This window comes from Hyperolius riggenbachi, chromosome 2, assembly GCF_040937935.1.
Source record: "Hyperolius riggenbachi isolate aHypRig1 chromosome 2, aHypRig1.pri, whole genome shotgun sequence".
In the NCBI taxonomy this organism is placed as follows: Eukaryota; Metazoa; Chordata; class Amphibia; order Anura; family Hyperoliidae; genus Hyperolius; species Hyperolius riggenbachi.
In genome coordinates, this window is record NC_090647.1 from 474,063,416 (window position 1) to 474,078,653 (window position 15,238).

General features: G+C 47.3%; 1 protein-coding gene across 2 annotated transcripts in view; it reads left to right on the forward strand.

Moving 5' to 3' along the window:
* Nucleotides 1-743: 743 nt before the first annotated feature.
* The window catches only part of MNT (MAX network transcriptional repressor), a 131,879-nt gene continuing 117,384 nt past the window's right edge, over nt 744-15,238 (forward strand). For both annotated transcript variants that reach the window (XM_068270240.1, XM_068270241.1), the window contains exon 1: nt 744-1,257. In XM_068270240.1, coding sequence (XP_068126341.1) covers nt 1,053-1,257 — 205 coding nt within the window. In that variant the 5' untranslated portion in view covers nt 744-1,052. The remainder of the gene's footprint in view (nt 1,258-15,238) is intronic.

The window sequence follows — 15,238 nt, forward strand, 5'->3', positions numbered from 1 at the left end:
CACACCAAGTATAATGGAGTTCCAAAACAAATGTTCCACATTGTTTTGGGTGGGACTTTAGGGCTGGTTCACACCAAAAGTGTTTTTAAAAGTGACAGCATTTTCGAAAAGCGCTTGGCTAATGTGTTTATATGGGCTAGTTCAAACCAGAGTGATGTGATTTTTTTTTTCCAAAACTCACACATGTCCTGCAGTATTTTGAAGGTGACTATGCCTCAATGTAAAGTATAGGAAAACTGTTAAATCGTTGAACAGTTATTTTCAAAGCTTTTTTTTTTTTGCAAAAAGTTATTCACTTCCAGGTCAGAGTGTACTTCCTGTTTTGCCACAATAACTACAAAATCGGTAAATGGAAACGCTCCAAAATCGCTAGGCATAAATAGAAAATTGCTAAGCACATGCCAGGAATCACTACTGCAAATCACTCCCCCCCCCCCCCACTCTAAAAAAAATCAAAACAAAAGCGCTTAGCATTTTTTGGTATGAACTAGCCCTTACAATCATTGCTTAGCTATTGCCTTCATATTAATATCTAAAAATAAACATCTTATTTCTCTGGGAGCTATTGTGACAAATCAGGACCTCTGGAGATTCCTAGTAATATTGATTATCAACTGTTTGTAAACAGATTTAATGTGTAGGTTGATTCACGTTACACAGTGCAGTTAGCTATCATAGAAGTGTGAAGGAAGATCTGTGTTCTCATGCAGCTGCCGTTGCCTAGGTGAGCCCTGACAGTGATAACACTGCACCCACGTGTACCAGGGATAGGCAGAGTGACAGGCAGAGTAATGAGGACACAACCAGGACAGGCTGTTGTGCAGCACTCAGCCCAGCCTCCCTCCTCCTCCCCCTCCCTGCTGTGACTCAGCTCCAGCAGCGATCCAGTCTCCGGGCTTTGCCACCTCCCCAGTAGTAGCTCATAGCTCTGCGAGTCCCTTTTTTTTCTTGTTGTGTTTCTGTTACTCATCGCCATCTTGTTGCAGCCCTTCTCTTGTCTGGCAGATCCGCGGGGGGATCGGGGTGACATCTTGCTCTCGTTGTCGCCCTGTATGTCTGATCTAGGATCTGCTCGGCCAGTGGAGGAGGGTGAAGAGCTCGGCGGATCCCCCCCTGGCGTGCGAGTGACTGATCAGAGAGTGGAGACAAGCAGCAGCAGCAGAGGAATCGTGCAAGGAGACATGAGCCTGGAGACACTATTACAAGCAGCCCTGTTCCTAGAATGGCAAGCCCAGCAGCAGCAGCAGATGACACGTGGTAAGGGATGCAGGAGACGAATCATCTCATCAGTGTGTCAGCCATGGAGGAAGCGATCAGCAGTGACCGCAGAGAAGTGTGATCATGCATGTGCTGAGTGGATACAGGCTGGGCACTGGCTGCCATGGAAGTGATTGGAGACGGTGTACGTGAGGACAGCAGTGCAGGGATGCGGAGATCAGGGACATCACTGGCATTGGGTGACAGCAGCAGTGATACTGGGCAGCACTGCTGGCTGGAGGCAGTGCGGGGATAATGCAGTGATTGTGGATTGTTAGGACTAGGCGCAGTGCTCTGCTTATTATTGCAGCACTGCTGGCTGGCTGCTTCCTATTACTGCAGCTCCCCGGCTACAGATGGAGACTGGATTGCAGGGCGGTGGCAGCGCTCCAGCCGCACTTTGCATAATAGCATGACATGGGCTTGTCATATGACTCCCCGTAACCCCATCGCCGCTGCGCTCTGCTACTCCCGGCGCTTCCTACAGCGGTATACGGGCTGATGGGTGCTGTGGAGGCTATGGGGTGATTGAAGGGACGGGTGGCCGCCGCACTGACGGCTACTTGCCGGTGCCAGAGGACGGAATCTGCCCGGTTACGGCAGGTTGGGTGGGGGCTGACGGGAGGGAATGGGTTACACGTGTCTGGTGACGTGTCAGGCACCGCCTCTCCCCCCACGTGCATCGGGGACACGCCCTTAGAAGAGGGGGGGAGCTGTACGAGTCTGAGCGGGACCCGGAGACAGACAGAGGGGCGGGGCTAAGGCGGGCAGCACGCACGCTGTATGATCCCACGTCATTCGCACACTCCCAGCCAGGGCCAGCCCAGCTCAGCTCACTGTGATCTCAGCTCTGGCGTCTGCATTCGTTTCATTCTACTCGCTAGCTGCTCGTTGTGTAGCTGACTGGCCCGTGCTGCAGTTATGGTGCTGATCGCTTCCTCCGCTTTCCTTCTGTCCTATAGACAGCTTCATAAGTGATTTTCCAGTGCTGTTTGTTCACTCAACGTATTGCCTGCAACCCTATTGCTGTGTTTTGCTTTTGCCTTCATTCCTTGCTTGCAGTTATGACCAGTCACTGGTATACCTTTTCTTAGCTGCAGCCCCAGTAGTGTTGGCTGGTCACTGGGCTCCAATTCCCCAGCTGCAGCCCCAGTGCTGGACGGCTTCTGGGATCCAATTCCCCAGCTGCAGCCCCAGTGCTGACCAGTCATTCAGCTCTCATTCCCTAGCTACAGTCCCAGTGCTGGCAGTTCACATCTAGTAGCTGCAGCCCCAGTGCCTGCAGGGCATGGCTTCTGTTCCCTAGCTGTAGCCCCAGTGTTGGCCGGTCACTGGGCTCCCATTCCCTAGCTGTAGCCCCAGTGCTGGCCTGCTGGCCAGTCATTGGGCTCCCATTCCCTAGCTGTAGCCCCAGTGCTGGCCGGTCACTGGGCTCCCATTCCCTAGCTGTAGCCCCAGTGTTGGCCGATCACTGGGCTCCCATTCCCTATCTGCAGCATCAGTGCTGGCCGGTCACTGGGCTCCCATTCCCTACCTGCAGCATCAGTGCTGGCCGGTCACTGGGCTCCCATTCCTTACCTGCAGCATCAGTGCTGGCCGGTCACTGGACTCCCATTCCCTAGCTGCAGCATCAGTGCTGGCCGGTCACTGGGCTCCCATTCCCTAGCCGCAGCATCAGTGCTGGCCGGTCACTGGGCTCCCATTCCCTAGCCGCAGCATCAGTGCTGGCCGGTCACTGGGCTCCCATTCCCTAGCCGCGGCATCAGTGCTGGCCGGTCACTGGGCTCCCATTCCCTAGCCGCGGCATCAGTGCTGGCCGGTCACTGGGCTCCCATTCCCTAGCCGCGGCATCAGTGCTGGCCGGTCACTGGGCTCCCATTCCCTAGCCGCGGCATCAGTGCTGGCCGGTCACTGGGCTCCCATTCCCTAGCCGCGGCATCAGTGCTGGCCGGTCACTGGGCTCCCATTCCCTAGCCGCGGCATCAGTGCTGGCCGGTCACTGGGCTCCCATTCCCTAGCCGCGGCATTAGTGCTGGCCGGTCACTGGGCTCCCATTCCCTAGCCGCGGCATTAGTGCTGGCCGGTCACTGGGCTCCCATTCCCTAGCCGCGGCATCAGTGCTGGCCGGTCACTGGGCTCCCATTCCATAGCCGCGGCATCAGTGCTGGCCGGTCACTGGGCTCCCATTCCCTAGCTGCAGCATTAGTGCTGGCCGGTCAATCAGCTTTCATTCCCTAGCTGTCTGGTAATTTCCTCCGTGGCTGCAGTCCTAATGCCAGCTATACATTCATCTCCTATTCCATGCCATCTGAGGATAACTATGCATCCAGTCGTTTCTATGTGGGAGATTGCTTTTGCTGAAATGGTGCTTTATCAAAACTGTTAGGAGGGTCTGTGATTTGTTGTAAGTGAATATATGCATGCTGGTGTTGCGGTTTGTGTCCCGATTTTGGCTTGTTTGCAATTGCCTGTAATGTCTGTTGCCTGAGGGTAATGGAGTCCTGGACCTTGAGGACAGTACTGTTTGCATGTTTGTATGCAGCCTCAGCAATGTTTTTCTGCTCTCTTCCTCTGCCTATCACCCTAGTGTTGTTTGATGTGTGTCCTGCCTCCAGCTCCATTGCTGACTGCTTATTCTGCTTCTAGTCATTACCTGCTGTCCATTCTGCTCCCTATTCTCTTGTAAGGTGCTCCATTTGAGTTGGTTAATGACATTAATTTTGGTTTGCAATTAAATTGTATACAGTTTTTAACTGTGCCAGCCAGATTTAACAGGCAGTTCGTCATAGGCCCAATTTTAGCTGCATACTTTTTGAATGCAAGCTGGAAATATCTGGATGTCAGTGGCCCTCTCTACTGCTCACTCTGCTCCTGCAGCCTTCCGTTACCTCTCTGACTGTACCCCTTAAAGTAAACAGACATTAAATAAATAAATCTTTGTGACCAGGACTGTGGCACATCTTCTATCTGTGGTGTTTCCACAGACTAGAGATAGTTAATGAGATGCTAATATTAGCAGGAAGTACATTTGATTGGGCCAGTTCCAAGCTGCATATAGTTTGCATGCCAGTTTTTTTTTTTTTCCATCTCTACTGTTAGTGTGTGCATCATAACAGGCTGCCGTGTGTGTGTGTGTGTGTGTGTGTGTGTGTGTGTGTGTGTGTGTGTGTGAGCCATGAGTGCAGGAAGAGGCCTTGTAAGCTACAAATGATGCCATCCATGTTTGGGAGCTGACAGCTGCTGGTGTGGTAAAGTTCCGGCCCCTTCATACCTCCAGAAAGGTGACACCTTGGAGGGAAATATTTATAGGCAGTGCTTAAATATCACTACTGTTGGTTGTCTTCATGCTCTGACCTGAACCTGAAGGGCGATTCGGTCTAATACGTGGTGATCTATGGCGTGACTGGTGCTCTTTATTCTATGTGATCTGTAAACCACTCATTTAGATGTTTACTTGCATATGGCCATTATGTATCACTGTTGTGTTGGAAGGTGGGTGGGGGTGGACCATCACATTTCATAGTGATAACCTGTAACCTAATCAGTTCAGCTGATGGTATTTTCATTTACATGATCGCATTCAACAAGACACAAAACATTTCATCGTGCTTTTCTCCTGGCAGACTCAAAGCACTTAGGCGCGCTCCATAGGCTGTAGCATTGTTAGGGAGTCTTGCCCAAGTCCTCCTCATTGGCTTACTGAGCAGGCAGCGCTATGTCAGAGGCAGAGCCCTTAACCAGTACACTGTCCAGCCACCGCTGGATAGTTTTCTCTTCCGTTCTAGAAATTTATTTCGGCTGCCAGCTGTAAACTCAGGCTGACCAGACTTTATGGCCATACTATAAAGACCCCAAGAGGCTCATATAGTGCATCTCTGCAGTCCTTCCTCACACCATTTTTTTTAAATGGCAGCAATGTACTCAGACAGGCACACACACCATAGTTACTCAGCATTCAAGAATGTTATAGCAACACATTATTGCTTCATACTATTTCTTCAGTATAATCACAGCAGAGCAAAGTCAAAGCATAATGCACAGCGATGCAACTATTATACTTTTGCAGTAACTTTGAATCCTATCATGGGCCCTAAGATAAGATATTGGTTGCTCTAAATAATGTTTTTGTTCCCTTGCACGTTTATTGTGCTGTCAAAGCAGCAGGGACAGCCATACTATCCCAGGAAAAACAAAACCTATTAGTAGATAAATACCTGTTCTATTTAACATATGTATTGTACTGTCTGTTTTTATTTCAGTGAATTTTTTTAATTTTTTTTATAGTAAATAGAGATAACTTCCTGGCATTTTCCATCTATACTGCCTCATACTGAAGCCAATCCTGATGTCTTTTCCTCCCTTACACTATTCTTCCACAAACTGCACTGTCATATCTAGCTTGCTTTGTAAACACATGAGCACTGCATAAATCGTATTTCAGCAGCTTCTGCAGAGGGGTGAGGTGTATTATCCTTCTCAGCCTCGTGTCACAATGAACTCCCCTCAGCCATTCAGTGAGGAGCAGGAAAGTGGGAGGGGAGATAAGCTTCCCTCTACAAGCAATGTACCAGAATGGAGCCAGGCTGACTGAGATAAGATTAATTACAGCAGAAACCTGTGATTTGATTGGAATGCTTGCAAAGCAGACTACATTTAGACTACATAATAAACACAAAGCAGTGGATAAATGGAATTTGATCTTGTGGCTGAAAATCCCGCTTTAAGTGGCCCTCTATAGGGGCTCATTGAGTTTATTGTAACCTGTAGAGATTTAGTGGTTGTCACCTCAGACCCTGTACAGGTGAATGTCCAGCATGAAGCACCTTTCGCGTCTCAGGTATAGTTGACATGGCTCTGCATTGGATGGTTATTGAGGAGTAATGTTGGGAGTCCTGCCGTGAGTTGAAAGCGGGCTCCTCTTGCTTGCTTTCCCCCTCCCTTTACCATAGGGAACATTGTATTGAATGGGGGATGGCATGTTATCCGATGAAACCAGGAAAGGTTATTCAGGTACAGATGGTGCATTGTCAGTCACCTGTGGCCAGCTTACCATCTGCAGACTAGCCCATGAGCACTGTGGACCAGTGCTTGCTGAATCATGACCCTTTTATCCAAAGTTTGTCAGCAGATACAGTTAGTTTGGCAGGGCATGGATGAAGTTATCCTGGTTATGTTGCCATAGGTGCATGGTGCTAGGCTAATGCTTTGCTGAGAGTCCAAGTGAATTGCAGTGTTTGATAAATGGCTGGTGTTTGGCTGAAAAAATGGAGGGTGTGACTAACGCACGTTTCCTGTCTTTGGATATCTTTAAAGGGTACCTGGACCAAGAATAAGGTATATAATTAAAGTGTGACGGTTGGGAAAGCATTTTGTGTCTTCATTTCTTGTACTGTCCTCTTTGAAGTTGTCAGTGTAATTTGTTGACGAACAAGAGTCTGTCTGTACAGAACACCACCCGATATCACCTAAAGATCTGACATGCTGAATCTTTAGCAACACCTCCTGACCAACTATGTGCACATTGTTCTCCTCCCCACCCCGCCTACTGAAATCATAAAGTCCCTCCTCCACCCTGCGTAGCAACAGACGCATGCATCCAGCAGTGGCTGGATAGTGTAATGGTTAAGGGCTCTGCCTCTGACACAGGAGACCTGGGTTCGAATCTCTGCTCAGCCTGTTCAGTAAACTGCACCTATTCAGTAAGGAGTTCTTTAGGGAGTCTCACCCAACACTGCTACTGCGTACTGAGTGCGCTCTAGTGGATGCCTCATAAGCGCTTTGAGTCCGACAGGAGAAAAGCGCTATACAAAAAAAGGTATTATCTATACAGCACTTTGGCCTCAATTTACAGAGCTTTATCAAACACTTTATCAAACATTTGATAGTTTTCCTCATGGGTAAAATCTAATTTTGAATTCACGAAGGTGTTATAGATTTATTGATCATTTCATTGATAAAACATTTGATAAATCTATAACACCTTAGAGAATTCAGAATTAGATTTTAGCCGTGAGGTAAATTATCAAATGTTTGATAAAGTGTTTGATAAAGCTCCGTGAATTGAGGCCTTAGTCTTGAACTATCGCCAGAGGGATTCATTCATGACCCCTTCCAGTGTGTGTGTGTGTGTTTGTGTAACTAGCTTACAGTTGGAAGTGCACTCTTTGGCAGATACAGAAACAATGAATCTTCTATTTCTTGAGTGATGACAAATGGCAGTATGATTTGAGCAAATATGCCAGTAAATCTTTGTGGTTGGTACATGTTCTGCTCTGTATGTGCAAACGATCAATGTACTGTGCTGGACAATGAAAGCTTGGATGGAAGAGCCACTGTAGTCATGTACATACAACCAGGGCTGCTTGTCTGATATTGCTGTCCTAATAAAGGGATCCTATTGGCTTCTTGCAGTGCTACAGATTAAAGTACATCTGGAGCTCTGGCTTGTGTATACTGCTCAATTTGGCATTCCTGTCATTTACTATTATTATTTAGTATTTTTATAGTGCCAACATCTCCTGCAGTGCTTTACAGATGACATGGACATGTCACAATCTAATACCTACTATAGTCATATCGTGTGTGTGTGTGTGTGTGTGTGTGTGTGTGTGTTCTCTGTCTAGGGCCAATTTGGGGGGAAAGCCAATTAATTTAACTATGTTCTAGGGATGTGGTATGAAACCTGAGTGCCTGGAGAAAAACCCCATACGAACTCTGTATGGACAGTGCCCTAGCTGTGATTCCAACCACTACCCCACCGTGCCAGTAAGAACCATTAGTTTACCAAAGGCTTGGCTGTGGGTGGGCTTGTGTGTACCAGATATTACAGCAGTAGGGCTGACTATTTGATCCTGACACTGAATGGCCTCGATTCACAAAGCGGTGATAACCCAGTTATCACGCCTAAAAGACTTTAGGCGTGATAACCTTTGCACCACTGAGTTATCACCGATTTTTGCTCTAACTCGCGCGAAGTTTCCGCGCATACGCAAAGTCCCATAGGGCTTAATGGGAGCTTCGCGCGAAGCGGGGACGCTGCGCGTGCAAAACTCGCGCGAGTTGCTTCTTATCATGCCTAAAGTGAGTTTAGGCGTGATAAGGGGCTTTTCACTGGCGTGCAAACACTTTGCACCGCTTTGTGAATCAAGCCCAATGTATGACAGGCAGTGGCGTAGCAATGCGGGATGCACAAGCTGCGACTGCACTGGGCCCCTGGACCAGAGGGGCCCTCCTCCATCCATCGTATTAGCTTTGCATTGGTGCCTTGCTGGTAATGAACACCTCCTATATGTACACAGAATAGTGGTAATCTTTAAACGGTTTCCTTAAGCTGAGGTCTTAGGGCTCCATATCACGGTGGTTGGGGCCCCATGTAAAACTTGCACTGGGTCCCAAGCTCCTTATTTAAGCCACTGATGACAGGTGGCATCATAAGATGTATCTAGTGTGAAAGCCATGCAACTCAACTAAACACCATTACAGTACCTTTCATTATTTATAGTTAGACCTTTTAAATAATGCAGGATTTGACATCCATGTACATGTTTGAAATGCAGGCTGTAGGGGTTCTGTACACTTGGTTTGCAGTACATACAGGCTGTTGTGCCTTTCCACCTCCCACACTCATTACAGGTTCACACCCTAGCTGCTACCTCCCCACTACATGTCTGTGTTGCATTTACAAGGCTGTTAGTGCTGCTCCCCTGAGCCTGGAACCCAGTCCATCCACGCAGCTAATGAAACTCACCTGCAAACGGATGCAGACTTATTTTCCTTCTGAAATAGATTAGCGGTCACCTTTATGTGTTGCAGCGTGACGTAACCGAGTTCGATGTTTTGTATACTGAGCTGTGACACGACACCATTATATAGTCTGACGGGATCCTTCAGCTCAGACACATTTGTATGCAAGTCAACAGCAGCAATATCAAACAGCCTGTGTCTGCCTGAAGAATTCTGCAACATTGCCTGTTCCAGAATGCATCACTTACTGGCTTTGATATTGTCCAGGAGGAAAGCAATGTAATTGCATTGATAGGTGTCTTGTAGAAATTAACACAGGACTACGTCTACCTACCATTCATGCTGCATAATTACTGGATGCATTACGTATGACTGTTGCTGTAAGGTAAATATGTACAGAATGTCTGCGATTTCAGGGTAATTATCCATCTTTGTTGTAGTTTTCTAGCCGCAGTGCTGCATATAGCAATATTTCTAGTGTTTATTATTTTGCACCTTTTTTTTAAAATTTTTTTTTTTTATTTTTCCCCTTCAGTGCAGGAGAGGGAGAAAGGGGTGGATCCTGTCTGTAATATATACTCCCCCCTCCTCTCTCTCTCTTTCCCCCTCCCTTCCTCTACTGATGTGTCTGGTTCTTGGGAGAGCCCTTCTCAGTATGCAGGAGTGGGGGAAGGGCGAATGCTATAGGGCAATCCTTAACCAACTTCCTGCTCAGTCCTAACGCGCAGCTCCCAGCTCTTGCTGCAGACTCTGCTGGGTGAATTTGGGGGGCAGCTGCACGTGATTTCTTTTTCTGGGAGGTGGGGGAAATTAGTGTGCTTTTACTGATCTTAGATTCGTCTTTAAAAACGCACCTCTGCAAAGGAAAAAATGTTACATTTATTAAGCGCCAACATATTCCGTGGCCCTGCACTCAGGTTTTCCTTTTTGTTAGCATTCTCATACTATACTGGTGTGAGTGAGATCAGTTGGCAGTCAAATACTATTAATGCATCATTATCCTTCAGCAGACTAGAGTAAACTTTCTCTGTGTATTAAGGCCACGTTCACATTAGCAAACTCCGAACAGCGCTGCGGAAGATGTTGGTGCTATATAAACACTAAATAGTTATTTGTGTGCTAGGCACTGTACATACACGTCTGTGAGAAGGAACAAGATAGATATAATTTTCATTAGTTTATTTTCACCGTGGGCGACCTTTAAATAGCCATCGGTCTCCATGCTAATACCACCTTGTTCACAGCTCACCACTACCTGTTGTTCTTCCTTTAACCCCTTAAAGTATACCAGATGCAAAACGGGGGGATGGGGGGAGCACGGTTATACTATCACCTGTTCTGATGACCATCGCTCCATACAAAGAATTTGTGATGCAGATGTCCTGCCCTATCTCATAGCTGGAACTACAATTGTGGTTGATCAAGGGTTAGGGTCCTTTTACACTTAATCAGTTGCTTTGTTATAACTGAAAGAAAACAGATTTTCTAAGTAATGCCAATGTTTTCATATGGCCTCTTTTACACTTAAAGAGAACCAGAGCTGAAGAAGCTAAAAGATTTTATACATACCTGGGGCTCCCTCCAGCCCCATAAGCCTGGATCGCTCCCACGCCGCCGTCCTCCGCTGCCTGTTTTCGCCGGTACCGGGTCCCGTACTTTCGGCCAGTCGGCGGAACCACGCGGCCAATTGTCCACATCACGGGTGCTCTCTCCTTATCCTTACGCGTGCGGCGCCTTACTGCGCAGCCGCATGCGTAAGGGTATGGAGGGAGCACCTTTCCATGCAGACAATTGGTCGCGTCTGGCAGAATTGACTGGACCCGGTACCGGCGAAAGAGGAAGCGGAGGATTGCGGCGTGGGAGCGATCCAGGCTTATGGGGCTGGAGGAAGCCCCAGGTATGTATGAAATCTTTTTCTTTAAGTGTCCTTCCTCTCTGGTCCCCTTTTAACGCGTTTTTAACTGAAATCTTCTTCCCAATACACTGCTATGGAAAAAACGCGTACTAACGCACACCAACTGATTAAGTGTAAAAGGGCCCTAAGTGTAAAGGAGCCCACAGAATTGAGGGAAACCTGTACCCCTCAGCTGACATAACCTTGGCTAACTGTTTTTGGTTATGAAAATCTACCATGTGCATGTAGCTTCAATGCAAATTTACAAGGCGGAACATCTAAAATGATGTAACAGTTTATCTGTAGTAATCAAGTGCAATTATACATTTGTTATTCCTTTGATGCTATCCTAGAGGTCACATTTGTGTCGCAAAACTCTGAAGGATGTATACAATATGGGAAAAAGTCATGTGGTGATATAGACTAGGCATAGGCTTGTTTTTTTTTTTTTTTTTTATTTATTTTTTTTCAGACCTGAGGAAGTGTTAGAAACCCGCGAAATGGGTTGTCCTTTTTAGTGCTAATAGAAATAAATTTCCAGTTGATCTGGTATCTTTGGACTTTTTCTTCAGGAGATGCAAGTCAATATACCTCTCCTTTATAATTGTATTCACTTATAGCAATCTACATATAATACATTGGCTGCCTCTGAATTAGTTTATTGCTATGTGGTGATCTTGGCTGCAAAAGTCATTAATCCGTAGTGCCTGGCTGACTGTTTGAACTCGACACAGTAAGGGCTGGTTCAGACGAACGTTTGGAGGTGGCGCGTTCGTTGGCGTCGTGACGGCAATGCGTTCGGGCTTTCAGCAGCGTTCGCATTGCGTTTGGATGCGGTCGCGTTTTTTCTTCCCCTAGGGGGACATTACCCGTCGCGGTTAACCGCCCCTGGAAGCAACATGTAGCTTCCAGGGGCTCTTTGAACGCCAGTGAAAATTGGGACACGAACGCCGCGTTCGTGCAAACGCGCGTAAAAGCTTGGTACAAACGCTCCCATTCACTTGAATCGGAGCATTTAACGCCAAGCCCCGAACGCTGGCAGTAAACGCTCTGCAAGCGTCCGTCTGAACCAGCCCTAAAGCTTCATTATATATTGTTGTTTTGTATTTACATTTCACTGGCCTTTTCCCTAGCACTTTACTTAATCACATCACTAAAGTGAGTTTGGTGGCCGAACAACTAAGAGACAGATCTTTCTGATCCGGAAGATCTGTTGGCCGCCATAAACTGCATTTTCCGCCATTTCCCCATCAATTTCCGCAATAAATATTGGCGTAATCGGCTTTTTGAAGTCTCCTCGCTGTCCCCCTAAATGTTTTATGTATCGCATCTGTAATACTGAGCTGTTTAGAGGAATCTGTTGGTGACAACAAGTTGTAGATGCTGATCATTAATGAACTCTGCTTGTAATGGTTAGAGGAAAGTAATTATAAAGTGTGACCTATTCTGCCCCTTAAATACTCGGATAAATAGAATATTGCAGCACTGTCTCTCAATGACCTTTCCTGTTTCAGCCCTAAAATGCCCCAATTGATCAACAATCTGAAGTGATGTGAAAGAGCAGACATGCGTTTGACCTTCCTGTTATCTGTGTGTTTCTGATAACCCGGTCTGCAGGCAGGTCTGCATCAAGGTCAAAGCTTAGGGGCAGTGTTTTACTTCTGGCAATGCATCAATGGAAGTCAGCTGATCTCTCCTTAATGAAACCTGAAACCAAATAAATGGCAGGCCAGTTCCACTCACCCTTTCTTCCTTATCTCATACAGAGTCTCCAGACATTAAGGGCCTGTTCTTCTCACTTGTACTCGCAATATCAGTAGCGTTTTGCGCGGGTGATTTTACCGACTCACAATTTTTGAGCAATAGCCAGTGTTCTCCTCCCCAGGCTCGACCCTGCTCTTGCTGCACTCTAGGTGCCTTCGTGATCAGGGCATGTGCTCACAGCACTGTCAGCACCTGGAGCATGTGCCACGATCACGAATATGGCAGGAGTGTGGTCAGAGCAGCTTCCGAGAGTGAACTGCGCGTGCAAAGCAAACAATATCTGGTTCAAAGGTGGCTGACTGCTTGTGGTCGGGGCCTAGTCCAGGACTGATTGCAGGAAAATGAAACCTGGCAGGGGGGATCGGAGATGGTGATCCTGATGCGGATAGCAGACTTATAGTATGTTTAGAGGGGATTTTTTTGGGCACAGTTTTCAACTCTGATGCCCATTTAACCAATGGCAACCAGCAAGGACCACTTTTTTTTTTTTTTTCTCTACCTGCAGGAACCCGCTCCATCTACCCAAGCAACATGTCTGTATAGTGATTGTACCCCAGTGTGTCACCAACAGGATCAAGCTCGATCCTGATGGGCGATAATGGTATACGTGTGAGAGTGCACAACCTTTGACTGCAGGAATGTTAAAGGGGTTCTTTGGTGGTGTTAAAGAAAGAAAAAAAAAAAAACTTACCTGGGGCTTCTTTGCCCCGCACCGTCGTCCTATGATCCTCTGTTCCCCGCCGCCGCTCCCAGTTAGACAAATAGTGCTTGCTCCCGCTCGCGTCATTGGAAGCTTACTGTGCAGGCGCAGTACAACGTTCTCTTGTACTGTGCCGTAAGTTTCCGATGACATCGTGCACAGCCGCAGTTTAATTAGGCTGGGACCGGCGACAGGGAACAAAGGATCGTAGGAGGACGTCGTTGGACATGGTAAGTGTCGGTTTTTGATTGTTTTTAACACATCCAATGAACTAAGGAAACTAAATTGTTTTTAAAGGATACCCGAAGTGACATGAGATGGGCATGTGTATGTACAGTGCCTAGCACACAAATGCTGTTAATTTTTTTTTCTTTCTCTGCCTGAAAGAGCTAAATATCAGGTATGTAAGTGGCTGACTCTGTCCTGACTCAGACAGGAAGTGACTACAGTGTGACCCTCACTGATGAGAAATTCCCCTTTTTATCTTTCTTGCTCTCAGAAGCCATTTTCTGCTAGGAAAGTGTTTTATAGTTGGAATTTCTTATCAGTGAGGGTCACACTGCAGACACTTTCTGTCTGAGTCAGGACTGAGTCAGCCACTCGCATACCTGATATTTAACTCATTCAGACAGAGAAAGGGAAAAGAACACCGCATACCGCATTTTTCGCCGTATAAGAAGCTCCGGAATATGATGTACCCAGGTTTAGAGGACAAAAACCAGGGGAAAAAAATATATATTTACTAAACCTGTTGCGTCCATGTTTCAGGAGCGTCCTGTACTTTGTTCTCCCCAAAAGGTGTCCTTCTGTCCCCCCATGTGTCCTTCTGTTCCTCCCCAGGTGTCCCCACTCTGTTCCAAGGTGTCTTTCTACCTCCTCTGTGTTGCCATTTCTCTCTCCCGTGTCCCGCTATAGTTAGCGTGTGCTCTTTTTTTCAAATAGTGTATTTAGGCAGGCTTTGCCTCCTCCATGTTGCCGCTTCCTGTCCCCGCTGCTGGTTTAAAATGTATAGAGGCAGTGTCTTACCTCTCCAGCAGCGCCCGTGGGGCTAGCCGACCTCTTCACTGCCGCACTTCTCGCTCTAGTGTTGGCTTGTACTGATGACACGTCAGTACAAGCCACGGTCACTAGAGCGAGAAGTGCGGCAGTGAAGAGGTCGGCTATCCCCACGGGCGCTGCTGGAGAGGTAAGACACTGCCTCTATACATTTTAAACCAGCAGCGGGGACATGAGGGAGGCAAAGCTTGCCGCTATACACGGGCAGCGGGGACAGGAAGCGGTGACATGGGGGAGGCAAAGCCTGCCGCTATACACGGGCAGCGGGGACAGGAAGCGGCGACATGGGGGAGGCAAAGCCTGCCGCTATACACTTAAGTGGGCAGCGGGGCCACGGGTTAACTGTAGGGGGCCACAGGGAAAGTAGCGGGGACACCGAGAAGGGAAGCAGAGGCACAGGAGAGAGCAAGCAGGGAATCCCCGATGTTGGCAGTTCATAAAAGCGGGCGTTCATAAGTCGGGGATTCCCTGCCTTTGCCATATAAGACGCAGGGACTTTTTCTCCACATTTTTTTAGGGAGAAAAAGTGCGTCTTATATGGCGGAAAATACGGTAGTTACTGTAGGCACTGTACATACACATCTCTATCTCATCATGTCACATGTCACTTCAGGTATTCTTTAACAAACCTGCTGACTGTGGAAGGGGGTTAATCGCATGCTGCAATATTCAGCTGAGGTGTATGTGTGTGTATGTATTTTATTTTTTTCTCCTACTGCACACCCTGGCTTATAATGGAGGTACTGATTTTCAAGCCAAAAAGTGTGGGTTTTTTTTTTTTTTTTTTTTTTTTTTTGTGGTCAATAAATCATCCAATTTGTCAT